This window comes from Marmota flaviventris, chromosome 2, assembly GCF_047511675.1.
Source record: "Marmota flaviventris isolate mMarFla1 chromosome 2, mMarFla1.hap1, whole genome shotgun sequence".
Taxonomy (NCBI): domain Eukaryota; kingdom Metazoa; phylum Chordata; class Mammalia; order Rodentia; family Sciuridae; genus Marmota; species Marmota flaviventris.
The window spans coordinates 81,211,941-81,227,268 of NC_092499.1; the positions used below are offsets into that span (position 1 = coordinate 81,211,941).

Here is a 15,328-nt window from a genome sequence, read left to right on the forward strand (position 1 = left end):
AACAGACAATCTTGCTAAAGATTATGTTGTGTGTTAGTGAGGATATTCCCAAAACACTGTGAGCAAAATAGCCTTAAGTCCTACAGAAGCACAGTTATATAGAAACTCAAGGTTAAATAGGAATGCAAGTGCAGTTAGAAGCCCCGAGTCTTGGTGAGGAATGAGTAGAATGAAAGAAGGGTAAACTCAGGGTTCATGGGAATTATGGGGCATAAGTTGCTTTCAGCTATGCTAATTTGGGATGTAGCAAATATTCTTTTTACTAGGAGAAGATCTATTGAACAGAAAAAGGTTGGTCATAACAGGTAACAATTTGCTTTTGTGATTCTCCAGATTAGGAAGTAATGGACACAGAAAACAGCACAGTGGTGACAGAATTCATCCTTCTTGGTTTGACCCAATCTCAAGATACTCAAATCCTGCTCTTTGTGCTAGTCTCAATGTTCTACCTCATAATCCTCCCTGGCAATGTTCTTATCATTCTTACTATAAGATCAGATCCTGGACTTAATGCTCCCCTCTATTTCTTCTTGGGAAACTTGGCCTTCCTGGATGTCTCCTACTCCTTCATTGTGTCTCCCAGGATGCTGGTGGACTTCTTCTCTGAGAAGAAAGTAATTTCTTACAATTGCTGCATCACCCAGCTGTTTTTCTTGCACTTCCTTGGTGTAGGGGAGATGTTCCTTCTTGTTATCATGGCCTTTGACCGCTATATTGCCATATGTCGGCCTCTACACTATGCAACAGTCATGAGCCCCAGGGTCTGCTATGCATTGCTGTTGGCTCTGTGGCTTGGGGCCTTTGCCCACTCCATTGTGCAAGTGGCCCTTATTCTGCACTTGCCCTTCTGTGGCCCAAACCAGCTGGACAACTTCTTCTGTGATGTGCCACAGGTCATCAAGCTGGCCTGCACTGACACCTTTGTGGTGGAGCTCCTGATGGTCTCAAACAATGGCCTGCTCACCCTGCTGTGCTTCCTGGGCCTTCTGGCCTCCTATGCTGTCATCCTCTGCAGAGTAAAGGGACACTCCTCAGAAGGGAAGAGCAAGGCTATCTCGACTTGCACGACCCACATTATCATTGTGTTCCTCATGTTCGGACCTGCCATTTTTATCTACACCCGCCCCTTCCGGGTTTTCCCAGTTGACAAAGTGGTTGCTCTCTTTCATACAGTCATCTTTCCTTTGCTGAACCCTGTAATTTATACACTTCGCAACCAGGAAGTTAAAACTTCCATGATAAAGCTGTTAAGACAGCATAGGGTGTTCTAAATGGAGTAGAAAAATGAGTAAATCAACAAAGTAGAAAGTCCAATCCAAATAATATAAATTATTACTTCATGTACTGAATAAGTGAGTCATTTAGTAAACAAACTATTATGAATCACTTCCAATTTTCAGGCTCTGTTTAAAGTATATGAATGAGATAAACAACTTTCCAGGTGTCTTAGGTTACATTCACGTGAATAAATGCAGGTGTACTACGGTTTGATTGGGGAGGTACTAAATACCTTAATTTTCGTAGTCAAGTAAGATATTCTGACACAAACCTGGTGGTCTTTTGAGGTTCAGCTGATACAAGATGATCTGAAAGAAGTAACCACACAATTACCTGAGATATTCTAGGCAGAAAGGATGACTAATACAAGGATCCACAATTTTATAAGTTTGGTACATTTGAAGACCACAAAGAAGAACAATGTCGCTTAGTGGAGTTGAAGAATCTGAAAGTATAAAGAATTGAAAGAGGAGAGGTTGCAGGTAAAACTCTCCTGAAGTATTTTAAGCAATGAAAAGAAGTTCATGCCATTTAAACTTTAAATGAGGCCATAAATGGAATTAAACTGGAGAATAAGTATTAATGTTTTCTACTTGCCTTAAGGCAAGAGCCTCAAGATTCTGGAGGAATTCTATGGGAAATAAAATATTATTAAGTAGAAAAAATTCATGCTGTTAAGTAATTTTAATGGTACCTTAATTAGTTATTTTTTCCTAAATTTGGAGAATGTTGTGATCTCCTTTACTGTTGTTGTTAATCTTGGAGAGAAACTTGAGTTCCCTTCAAATGATTTCATCCTGAATGCAATTATGTTGGTTATTTGGTGTATTAATCTTTATTTAGTTATAGATGATTAACCACTCCAATTTATTTGTCTGTTTATTTGTTTGTTTGGATGGGGGTAATACCAGGTATCTTGTATTTTTAAAATAGTTGAATGGGCTGTAAAACAGGCTGTGAATTTGGAATGCAGTAGTATATATTAAAATGTTAACAGCAAATCCAGTCCTCATAGCAATTATTGATATGGGGAATAGAAATTTATTTTTCTATTGCAGTCTACAAGATCACAGAACTGAAACTGTGTGCAATACTCAGGCAAATAGCTTAGAGCTTCTCTAGCACTAGTAGATATTGCCATATAAAATGGAAACCTTATATTCTTTAGTCCCTAGGCCACTTCCCTGATTTCTGAATTTAAGACTTACCTAAGTCAATCAGAATTTGTAAGAAGACTTTAGGGTTTCATTTTAATTCTCCATGCCCTGAAGAGGACAAATATAGAAATAAGAAGGCTGGAAATCAGCTTAAACCCACAGTCTTCTTTAGATAAAGGAGGGCTTTCTAAACCATGACACTACTGATATTTATAGCCCAACAATTCTTTGTTGTGAAGTGCTTCCCTGTACGTTGTAGATTGCTGTGAAGCATCCCTGACCTCTTCTTGATGCCAATACCCCCTCCTCACTTTTAATAATGACAACTATCTCCATGTATTGCCTATGTCCCTTGGAGGTAATGTTTGCCCACACTTAACTCCATGGGTGAAGGAGAATAGTGTGCTGTGTGTAGATCTTATAGTAATATGGCCAATCTTATTTTGCAGTGAGTATATGATCTGGAGCCTAGGCAACTTATTATTTTTAATAAACTATAGTCATAATATAATAAAAATCATTGGAATATATGAGTATGCTATCTAAATATAAGAAAAAAATCACTTGCCTGTACACTGAGACTATCCAGAGTAGAAACATAAATAATAATATTAAAATAACAATGATAACTATGTTCAAGATAGCAGAAGATAATGTATAATAAGTAGACAAAAAATTTAAACAGAAATTAGAATTCACAAAAAAATCAAATAAAATTCTATTAATTAAAAATTGTGAAAATAAGAATTCATCATGAGTTTAAAATTGGAGTAAACACAGGAAAATACTAAAGAGTTAGCAAGAAATAAAGTGAATAAAAAATTTCAAATGAAATGCAAATTGGATAAAAAGGAAAATAAGGAAAGTGTATTAGAATTATGTAAGATATATGGAAATGTCCTACCTATGTGTAGTGGACATCCAAGTAGTGTGGGAAAAAGAGAAACTGGGATGCAATATTTGCAGAGAACTTTTACAAAATGATAAAAGGCATCAGCATGGACCACATGTACCACAAGTCTTTGGTTCATAAGCAGAATAAAGATTTGAGAAAGAAGACCCAAACACATGAATGTAAAGCAGATAAAAGTCAATGATACAAAGACTCTTAGAAGCCACTGAGAGAAGGAAGCACATATTGATTTGAAAGGATAAACAATAAGGACAGCTTTTTCTCATAAAACAAACTTAGAAATCAGAGTACAATGATACCTTGAAATTGCTGAAAGATGACAATGCAAGTCAAATAATTTTTATGAGATAAAAAAAAACATTTAAATGAAGAAGATAGAAAGAGATTTTCAGACAGAATTAGAAAATCTGTTGCCTGAGAATTTGTATTAAATCAGTATTAGGAGTAGTTCTTCAGTTAAGAGACCCTAATCCTGGAAGGAAACAATAAATTGAAGGAAAGAATGAAGAATAAGTTAATTGTCAAGTTGATACATGTAAATAATTATAGACTGACTATTGACTGTACAAACAGTAGTATATTTTAAGGGGTTTATTATACATATTGTTTGTATGTACACCTGACAAGAGTAATGAACAATGAAAGAAACCATAAACAAGGAATTTAAGTGTTCTATGATTCTAATATATTAAAATATTTGGTCAAACTAATACTTTGATATTAATCTTTATGAAATCCTGTAAAATACTAATATGAGGGCTTCTAACTATAAAATTCAGGACAAGTTTTGAAAAAGGATTATTTTTCATGAAAACAGCTAGAAAGAGGAAAGAAAGAGTGTATGAAATAAGAAAAAAAACATAGAAAAGTAAATATACTACAAAAAATAAACATTAAAAGCTTCATTTAAAATCTGGAATTGCTAAACTTTAAGCATGAATGTTTTCACATACTAAATACATAGGTAGAAAAAAGTTGAAATAAAAGGAAAGTTTGAAATAAAATAAATACAGTTGTTGTTTGTTGTTCATGGGTTCCATATTTGTTTATTTGCCTACTCAGGAAATTTATCTGAAACCCCAAGTCAACATCTGTTATGCTTTTAGAGTGATTTGAGGACATGCAGAGAACAGCAGAAACAAAAACAAAAATACTTGAATCACCGTGTGTGCACTCCCAGCTAAGGTGGCACAAAGTGACACTGAGTTTTCTTTCAGCTCTCTTCCTGTAACAGGTGTCCCTTTCACAGTCTATTCACAGCATTGTTTTCCATGTATTTACAGTTATTGTTGGTGATTCTGCTGTTTGAAGGGCCCTGAAAGAAAGAACAAGGCTCATCGTCGTAGAAAATGCCCATTTATTGAGGAACAGCTCTTCATATTTAAAGAGCTGGGGTGGTTTGACAAATATGACAGTTTAACTAACGGTTGAAGGGTTTGACAGTTGGCATGGGGTGCTTTTGAATTGGTGGGTAAGGATCATGTGAGCCAGCAGGGCTCACCATTGGACAGCTCTTCTCAGGGGATGGGGAAGTTAGTCTTTGGAGCCGGGGCAACTCCCAACATTCCCCCCTCTTTGTTATTAAATGAGAGTGGGCATCGACTTATTCTGGCTGCTTCCTGCTGAGATGGGGCAGTGTGGGAGAGTCAGAGAGGAGGGAAGTAAGGAGCCCCCACAGTAGGGCAGAGAGGACTGGTATAACTTCAGGAACCAGATCAATGAAGGTTCCTTGCCACCATTGATCCATGATGATGTCAGTCCATTTGGCATAGGTCTCGACTGGAGGTATCATCAGCCGCCAGGAGTTGGTAATTCCTGAGGAGAAGCTGGTTAAAAGCTTGATTAGAAATTTTTTACCTGAGTCTGGATGAACTTTATGATAAAGGGAAGGAAGAGGCATAGGGAGTTTTTATAGCCCAAATCTAAGGGGGTCTGTGGGTCTGCAAGCTGCCTTGTTGGCACGGGGGGGGGGTTAAATGTTCAACCTTGAGTGGAGGGGTTGAGTGTTCAGCCTTGAGCGGGGGCTTGGGCATTTGGGCTTGAAACAAACAGGTGATAAAGAACCAGGCAGAGGGTTTGAGAAGCCAGGTCATCCTGCAGCTAACTTTGTTTGGCATGCCCTGCAGACCAGCCTGTCCTGCACCTAACACCCTCAATTCCAATCTTCATTCCTAGTCCAATCTAGCTCCCTCCCCTCTCTATTAAGGCTGCTCTTCAAACTCTCTCCTACCTGGGTGTCTCTGAAACCAGCTTGCCTCTATCTTCCCAGCTTTCCAAACTAACTGTTCCTAGCTTTCCCCAGTCACACCAAAAAGCACGGGCTTTGTAATAAAGAAGTCAGCTTCTCCCAAGCTCTGAAGAAGGTGGCCAAGGGAGGATGGTGGCCCATTGTTCAGATCTCTCCAGGTTTTATGTGAAACACCTCAACCTTAAATACTTGAAATTCTTACGAAACTGAGAGGGTAAACAAAACACACATGTTCCTCCTTATGCCCAGAAGGCAACTGATAAAGTGCTCTCTTATGATAAAGGTAGTTCACACTTATTCAGGGGTCACCATGCTCCGGACACCTAAGTGGTTTGTCAGAAGGACAACACACAACGGTTCCACTCCTGGCCAGATCCAAGCAAGTAGGGGGTCTGTAAGGAGGAGAAGGGGGTCTGGCTGGAGGGGGCCCTTAGGGTCACTTGCTTTGAATCTCCAGACATAGGGCAAAGAGAGGACCCAAGAGGGGCCAGAAATGAGGGGGAGCATTAGATATTGGGCTAAGAACAGAGACAGAGACACGGGAGAGGCGGAGCTTGAGGGGATTTTGTGGGGAGGGATGACAAGAGTACTTAATGACAGGTGACAATCATTGGCTCTTCTGATGAAGGTGTAGGAGCGCTGGGCTTAAGCCTGGAAATGTGAATCCACGGGGTAAGTTGGTTATCAGACAGCTTGAGTTTGGCCGCCAAGGGAGTGCACATAATCACCTGAGCAGGACCCTTTCATTTTGGTTTTAGAGGGGGCTTTTCCTCCGGTGGGCAATAGTAAAACAAGTTGACCAGGTGTTAAGTAGGTAGGGTTTTCAGAAAGACTGGGGTCAGGAAAGAGCCAGTCCTGATAGCGCCAGAGTTCAGAGGAGGGGCAGGGCATAGGTTTTGGACATGGGTAGGGGTTCTGTAGGCAATCAGAGGAACGAGGGGGACAACCATACATGACTTTGCAAGGTGAGAGATTTGAAGGCTTCTTTGGTAAGGCCCTAATGCATAATAAAGCCAAAGGGAGCACCTTTACCTAGTCCAGGCTTAATTCCATGGTGTGCTTGGTGAGGGTCTCTTTAAGGGGCCGATTGGTCCTTTCAACCTTTCCAGAAGCCTGGGGGGGCAGTAAGGGTAGTGGAAATGCCAAGGGAGTGGTAGCTCATGAGCCAGTCCCTGAGTTATCTGAGAGGTGAATTCTGGGCCATTGTCTGATTGGATAGAAGTGGGCATCCCGAAACAGAGGATTATGTGAGTAAGCAACACATCAACTACTGTAGAGGCCCATTTGTTAGAAGTGGGAAAGGCTTCAACCCATCCTGAAAAAATATATGACCATGGGCCCGATGAGAAGGGAAAGGTTTAGGTTTTAATGGAGTATTGGTATTGGTTCTCTGGCAGATCTGACAAGTGGAAGTGATCTGTTGTAGGAGGGTCTTATCGCGTGGGGAAAGGGTGAAAATGGAGTGAAGGAAAGTAGTGAGACTCTGTGGACTAGAATGGAATAGAGAGTGAAGAAACTGGTAGAGTTGTTGGGGATCTTTGGGCCGATCCCTGGTGGTAAGGAAGAGTAGCGGAGAGGAGGTAAAGCTCTGTAGGGTGGCTGATTGAGCTGCTTGATCAGCCTTGGAATTAGTCAGTTTGATGGGCCTTGCAATGGATTATTCCCAGTTGGGAAGGCAGCCTGGAGGCTCGTGGTAGGCCAGAAATAAGTGTGGAATTAATAACTGCCATCCCTCTGGTGGTCAATAGCCCCCTTTCTTTCCAAATGGCTATGTGGGAGATCAGGATATGGAAAACGTATTATAAAGGGAGAGGGTTTTTCCCTCTGCTAGCTCGCATGCCCTTGTGGCAGCTATGAGTTCAGCTTGTTGATTGGTGGTATTGGGTGGGAGAGGTTTTGCCTCTATGATGGATGAGAGGGAAATGACAGCATACCCCGCCACTTTAACCCCTTCATGTATAAGAGGGCAGGGGTCCCTCAGAAATGGTGGTAGGGCAGGGTAAAATTGTCTCTAATACCTCCAGGCATTTGTGGATGGGATCTTGTGAGGGAGAAGATGGGAGGAGGGAGCAGGGTTTAATGGAAGGCAGGACTGAAAAGAGATGGAGGGATTTTCAAGGAATGAGACAAGGAGGGATAGAACCCTGGAAGGAGAAAGTGACTGTGGCCCCTTGTAAGTGAGGAAATCCTTTAGATGGTGAGGAGATGAGATGGTTAGCAGGGAGCCAAAGGTAACTTGTATGCTTCTTCCTGGAGGTCATGGGCTGCTGCTAGGGCTCTGAGGCATGGGGGCCAGCCCCTGATGTTGGGGTCAAGGTGTTTGGATAGGTAGGCCACTGGTGCAAATGTGGGGCCATATTCCTGACCCAGAATGCCCAGACTTTGTCCCTGTTTCTCATGTACATAGAGGGTGAAGGATTGGGAGAGGTCGGGGAGATGCAGTGTGGGTGCCTGGAGGAGGGCCTTTTTAAGGATTGTAAAGGGCTTCCCTGCCGCTGAGGGTAGCGGTTCATCTTGGAGGCCCTTGGCCAGATTATGTAGTGGCCTGGTGAGGAGGGAGTCCAGGTCCTGAAGTACCCAGCCAAACCCAAGAAGGAGAGTATGTCATCTTTGGTCTTTGGTGTAGGTATAGACACAATAAGCTGTTTTCTGTCTACTGTAATGGCCTTTTACCCTTGAGAGATATGTTACCTCTTTACATGCTATTTGGGCCTTTTGTGCAGAGGCCTGATATCCCTTTAAGACCAAGAAATTAAGTAGGAGAACTGTGTCATCTGTTGAGTGCCCTTTGGACGTGCTAGAAGAATTTGTAGAGGTTTGCAAGAGGTGCAGAAAGCAGGATTGGATCGGAGCAAAAAGAAAGCCTGGACATAAGCTATCTCTACCCATTGTTTTTGAATGCTCACAGTAATTGTAGAGATCCCTTAGAATGGAGGGATCCAGGGGCCCTAAAAGGGGCCATCTGCTTTGGTTGTCTAAGGGATAAGTGGGCCAGGCCTGGGTGCTATAGGGGAGAGTCAACCAGCAGAGAGGACATATTTCCCATGTAAGGAGGAGGGAAGAGGACGCAAACGTGGTAGTAAGAGAGAAGGAGAAAACTGATTTATTGGCAAAAGGGGCATCCCCACTAGAGCCAAAAAATAAGGAGTGCCTAAGTGGCAGGTTCGAGCTGCAGAGATTGGTCGTCACCAAATCTTGACAGTTGAAGCTCTCATCCTGGACAGAGCCAGAGCCGTGGGAGACCTTGGCCAAGGCTTTTTGGGACCCCTCCTGGAGAGAGCGCATACTCCCAGGGCCTGAAAGAGGGGAGAGAGAGAGAGAGAGGCAGGGCAAGAGAGAGGAAGGGTAAGGTAAGCATCTCTCTAGCGGCCAAGTCTTAAAGGTGAGAGGACTAGGACTTTTGAATCTGCCCAAGGAAGGAGTCCCTGAGGGCCACTGTAGCCTTAAAGGCTGTGGTTAGGTGCTTTCCTCCCTGCAGGTGGGCAAAGAGATTTGCTGGACGATTGTAAGAGGGTGGATTCAGGGCACTGGGGGTGAAAAGATTGGAGGTCGGAGGCCAAGGTTTGTCCAAAGAGGTGTGGACTATCTCAAAATCCCTGAGGAAAGACAGTCCAGGTTAGTTATCAAGAATGTCTGGTGGGATCTGTCCAGGTAAAGGCAAAAAGATCTTGTGATTCAGGGGCAAGGGGAATGGAAAAGAAAGCATCCTTTAAATCTATGACCAAGAAGTGGGTGGCAGTGTGGGGGATCTGAGACAGCAGAGTGTATGGGTTGGGAACCAAAGGATGTATGGGCCTAACAGAGGTGTTGATGAGTCATAGGTCCTGAACTAAGCAATAGGACCCTTTGGACTTTTCTACCGCTAGTATGGGAGTATTGTGAGCAGGACGGAGGTACCCCTTGCTAAGAAGGTCCTGAATAATAGGTTTTAGGCCCAGAAAAGCTTTTGTAGACAGTGGGTATTGAGCCTGATTGGGGAAGGTGTTAAGATCTTTGAGATGAATGTTAACTGGTGGGCAGGAAACGGTGGAGGGGGTGTGGGTATCCCATACAATCAGGTCAACCAGGTTCATAGGTAAGGGGTCCTTTTTAGTATGGTGTTTCATGTCTTCTGCCAAAAGGGCCAGAAAAGATGAACAGGCCAATTCTGGGGCCTGACTGATGCCAGGAGACCAGATGTTGATTGTTGTATTGAATTTAGAAAGAATATCTTGACTGAGCAAAGGAACTGGACATTGGGGCATAACTAGGATGGTCTGAGAGAATGGGAAGTTGTCTATGGAACAGAGTAATAGGAGAGTCTTTTTTGGATTGATGGTCTTTCCTCTTACCCCAACAATAGGAGAGGTGGACAGCACTGTTTGCCCCCAGAATTCTGTCAGGACTGAGAAGGTAGCCCCGGTGTCAAGGAGAAAGTCAACCTTGTGTCCATCAACCTGAATCCGCACCCTGGGTTCCTGTCTATTGATCGTTACGGCTGGGGACAAGGACCCAAGGCTCCATCAATCTTCGATTGCCATGCCCAGAAGGTCGGAGGGTTCCCTGACCATAGGCCTCCTATGGGATCTAGGACAGTCAGACCCCCAATGACTTGTTGTTGACATTTAGGGCATGGGGTACATGGAGTGCATGGTGCGGGGCATGCCCTAGCCCAATGTCCCTCCATGCCACACTTGAAGCAGGCGCCCAGGGGGATTTTGACCTGAAGGTGATGGGTGGCGACCAGAGGAAGCACCCTGAAGGGCCTGGGCGAGCATCTGAAATTTCTCAGTCTGGGGGATGGCAGGGCCTTGTTGGAGCTTTTTTAGTTTGGCTTGGATGTCGGGGTAGCTCTGTGAGAGGAAATATGTCATAAGGACATGATGGCCATCTGGGGTTTTGGGATCTAGGTTACTGCTGAAGGGCTTTCGTAAGCTGATCCAGAAATTCCGATGGGGTCTCTTGATATTTTTGGAAATTGACAGCCTTATGTGTCACTTTTTTGAGTTCACCAATAATACATGCAGAGAATCGGTCCCTACTCTGTATTCCAGTTTGTGTATAATCCCAGTCGGGAGTTTGATCTGGCCCCAGAGGGTGATTGGGATTAACTTGGTGAGTTTCATCCGCATGGGCTCTGGCAAGTTCCCAGACTCTGGTAAGTTCCTCTAGCCAATAACATACAAGCCTGGAGGACCCATTGAAACACTCTTCTGTGGTGAATTAGCCCAACCTTCGCTCGAGTTGCATGAGGTCATTCATAGAGAACGGGACATGTGCCCGGATAATGCCCTCAGTTCCAGCAACCTCTTAAGGGGCCATAGTTTGTGGGACTAGGATGCGGGACCTAGTTTGGGGGGACTAAAGGTGTTGGCTGAGTCAGGGGGAGCACCTGAGGGGCTGGACGGCGCCGACGGGGGAGGTCGGTAGGGAGAGGGCTCATCTGCTGGATAGGTCAGGGTGAGATCAAAGATGAGAAAAAGCCTCAACATAGGGGATCTCCTTCCACTTTTTCGAATGCTTGCATAAGTTAAACAGATCTCTGAGAATTGCGGGATCTAGGGATCCTCCTGGGGGCTATTGACTTTGATTGTCTAATTGATAGTAAGGCCAATCTTTTGTGCAGAATTTAATAAGGGGGAGTCTGCAGGGAGGGAAGAAGAGGCCCCCATACAAGGGTGGTTATTGAGAGAGAGAGAAGAAAGAGAGAGAGAGAGAGAGAGAGAGAGAGAGAGAGAGAGAGAGAGGAGTGCCTGTTCTTCCACTTCTCAGTACCTCCCACTCATGAACCAGGTTCCAGAGAGTCTACCGTGACTGTGAAGGCTGTGGTGGGGTGCATTGTCTCCTCTATATTGGGAGTCAGAGGTTTGCTGGATGATCATGGTCAAAGCCCCTGCGTATATCCCATGTGAAGTTGGATACTCAATAGGGGAACTCACCTACTGCAGAGCCGGTGTTGTGTGAGTAGTAGCAGTGCTCGAAAGAATGGACAAGGATGGCAGGCCTTGAGATAGGGGGCCCTCAAGCAGTGAGGCATTCCCCCTCCCAGGTTTCAGCACCAATGAAAGAACGAACAAGGCTCGTTGTTGGAGAAAATGCCCGTTTATTGAGGAACAGCTCTGCATATTTATAGAATGGGGGTGGTTTGACAGATATGACAGTTTAACGGTTGAAGGGTTTGACAGTTGGCATGGGGTGCTTTCTGATTGGTGGGTAAGGATCATGTGAGTCAGCAGGGCTAGTCTGATTGGTGGGTAAGGATCATGTGAGCCAGCAGGGCTAGTCTGATTGGTGGGTAAGGATCATGTGAGCCAGCAGGGCTCACCATTGGATGGCTCTTCTGGGGGATGGGGAAGTTAGTCTTTGGAGCCTGGGCAACTCCCAACAGGCCCCCATCAGAGTGCTAAGTACTAACAATATTCCAAAGCACAAGAAATCTGTGATATGCCTTTGGGACTAATGATGCTTGTGTTTAGTTAAGCTTCATTCAAGCAGGAGTGATGCTGGTGGCAGTGAGGTCATTTTAAAACAGAAGTCTTTTAAAAGAAGCACATATAAAACAAAATAATGTATTGATTGTTTGATGAAAATGTTGAGACCAGAAATTTATGGAAAGATATATTGCATTATCTCTAAGTTATTGTCATTAATGGTTAACTATCATTATATGTGTTATTATTACATAATATAAATAAAGTTTATTTTAGGGTACACTTTTTAAAATTTTATTTGTTCTAATCAGTTATACATGACAGCTAAATGCTCTTTGATTCATTGTACATAAATGGAGCACAATTTTTCACTTCTCTGCATGTACACGAAAAAGGGTCACACTGTTCCTGCAATCATACAGATACCTAAAGTAATGATGTCCATCTCATTTCACCATCTTTCCTATCCCCATTCCCCTTCTCCTCCCCCGCTCTCCTTGCCCAATCCAAAGTTCCACCACTCATCCCATGTGCTCTCCCCCCCATTATGGATTAGCATCCACTTACCAGAGAAAACATGCAGCATTTGTTTTTTTGGGTTTGGCTTACTTTGCTTAACATGATATTCCCTAACTCCATACATTTACCTGTAAACTCCATAGTTTTATTTTCTTTTATTGCTGAGTAATATTCCATTGTGTATATATACCACCGTTTCTTCATTCATTCATCTACAGAAGGACATCTAGTTTGGTTCCATAGTTTGGCTATTATAAATTGTGCTTCCATAAAAATTGATGTGGCTGCATCACTGTATTATGTTGTTTTTAAGTCCTTTGCGTACAGACCAAGGAGTGGGATAGCTGGGGTCAAATGCTGGTTCCATTCTACGTTTTCTGTGACATCTCCATATTACTTTCCAGATTGGTTGCACCAATTTTCAGTGCCACCAGCAATGTATGAATGTACCTTTTCCCCCACATAGGATGCAATAATTTTTAAGGATAGATAAATGATAAGATTGTAAGGGCCAGGTGCTATGGTGTATACTTGTAAACCCAGCAGCTCCAAAGGCTGAAACAGGAGGATCATGAGTTCAAAGCCAGCATCAGCAATGGTGAGGCACAAAGCAACTCAGTTAGACCCTGTATCTAAATAAAATACAATAGGTTTGGGTATGTAGCTCAGTGGTTGAGTGTCCCTGAGTTCAATCCTCAATACCGAGAGAGAGAGAGAGAGAGAGAGAGGAGCAACAGATGAGAAAATTTAATCTTCCTATGAAAACAGTCAAAAAATGAGTAAGTACTAAATACTCATTCAGCAAGAAATATTTCAATAATGGGACTTTGTCTTTTCAGTCCCATGAGATTCTGAAAGTCTATTTTCTATATTTGAACAATATGTTTTTTAGAAATACAGAAAATCCAGATTCAATAGCTGAACTTTAAAACTACCATAATACAAATGTCAAAAAAACACTATAATATCACTATGCCAATGATTTCTTGACTATGACCACAAAGCAAGGAAACAAACAAACAAACAAACAAACAAAAAAAAACAGAAACAAAAAGGATTGAGACAAATTAAAAGATTCTGCACAGCAAACAATGTAAGTAGGAAAACATCTCAGAGTGTGAGAAAATATTGGCAGCATATACATCTGATAAGGGGGCTAATGTTTAAAATATATAAAAATCTCAAACAATTAAATAGTCAGAAAAATAATTCAAAAATCAGCAAAGGGTGTGAGTAGACATTTCTCAAAAGAAGTATAAAAATAGCCAACATGTATATGAAAAATCTCCTTTATTATTAATTACCAGGATACATACCTTAAATCTTGAATGAGATGTACCCTCACACCCATTACAAAGGCTGCCATAGATGAAAGTAACAAGTGTAGATAGAATATGGATGAAAGGAAATTCTTGTACAGTATTAATGGAAAATACTGAGGGAATATAAATTGATACAGATAAAATGGAAAAAGTATAAAGATTTTCTCAAAATTCAAAATAGAACTGCAAATGATCTAGCTACCTGTCTACTGACTATGCATCCAAAGGACAACATTAGCATGCTGAAGATGTATCTGCCCTACTACGCTTTTTAAATTTTTAAAAATTTGTTCTAATCAATTATACATGACAGCAAAATGCTCTTCAATTTGTGGTACATAAATGGTGCACAATTTTTCACTTCTCTGCTTGTATACAAAATAGGGTCACACCATTAGTGCAATCATACATGTACCTAGGGTAATGATGCCCATCTCATTTCACCATCTTTCCTACCATCATTCCCTCTCCCCTCACTCCCTCCCCTCTACCCAAACCAAAGTTCCTCCACTCATCCCATGCCCTGCTCCATTATGGATTAGCATCCACTTATCAGAGGAAACATTCAGCCTTTGTTTTGGGGGGATTGACTTAATCTGCTTAACATGATATTCTCCAACTCTGTCCATATAACTGCAAATGCCATACTTTTATTCTCCTTTATTGCTGAGTAATATTAATATTCCACTGTGTATACATAACACAGTTTCTTTATCCATTCATGTATGGAAGGATATATATAGCTGGGTCAAATGGTGGTTCCATTCCAAATTTTTTAAAGGAATTTCCATACTACTTACCAGATTGGTGCACTAATTTGTAATCCTACCAGCAATGTATGAGTGTGCCTTTTCCTCCACATCACCACCAACACTTATTGTTGCTGGTGTTCTTGATAACTGCCATTCTGACTAGAGTGAAATGAAATATTAGAGTAGGTTTTATTTGCATTTCCCTATTTAGAGAGCTGAAGAACATATTTTCATACATTTGTTGATTGATTGTATATCATCTTCTGAGAAGTGTCTGCTCAGTTCCTTATTCCATTTAATTGAATGGTTTTTTTTTCTTGGTGTTAAGTTTTTTGAATTTTTTATATATTCTGGAGATTAGTTCTCTATCTGCTGTGCATGTAATAAAAAATTTGCTCCCATTCTGTAGGCTCTCTCTTCACTTCATTATTTATTTTGCTGAGAAGTTTTTTTTTAGTTTGAATTCATCCCATTTATTGATTCTTGATTTTACTTCTTGTGCTTTAGGAGTCCTATTAGGGACGACAAGGTTTAGTCTGACATGATAAAGATTTGGACCTACTTTTTCTTCTATTAGGTGTAGGGCCTCTGGTCTAATACCTCCCATGTTTATTTAGTACTATTCACAATAGCCAAGATATACAATCAACATAACTGTCCATCAACAAACAAATAAATAAATTTGAGTATATATGCACAATGGAATAATATTTAGGATTTAAATGGGTG

The 15,328-nt window shown here is 41.9% G+C and overlaps 1 protein-coding gene across 1 annotated transcript; it reads left to right on the forward strand.

Annotated features, from left to right (window-relative positions):
* Positions 1-344: 344 nt before the first annotated feature.
* On the forward strand, positions 345-1,271 carry LOC114088273 (olfactory receptor 4N5-like). Its single transcript, XM_027929854.2, has one exon. It carries the CDS (start codon positions 345-347, stop codon positions 1,269-1,271), a length of 927 nt encoding a protein of 308 aa, XP_027785655.2.
* Positions 1,272-15,328: the final 14,057 nt, after the last annotated feature.

Coding starts and splice junctions, on each gene's coding strand:
- LOC114088273 (XM_027929854.2), top strand. CDS start 345: ATGGACACAGAAAACAGCACAGTGGTGACAGAATTCATCCTTCTTGGT.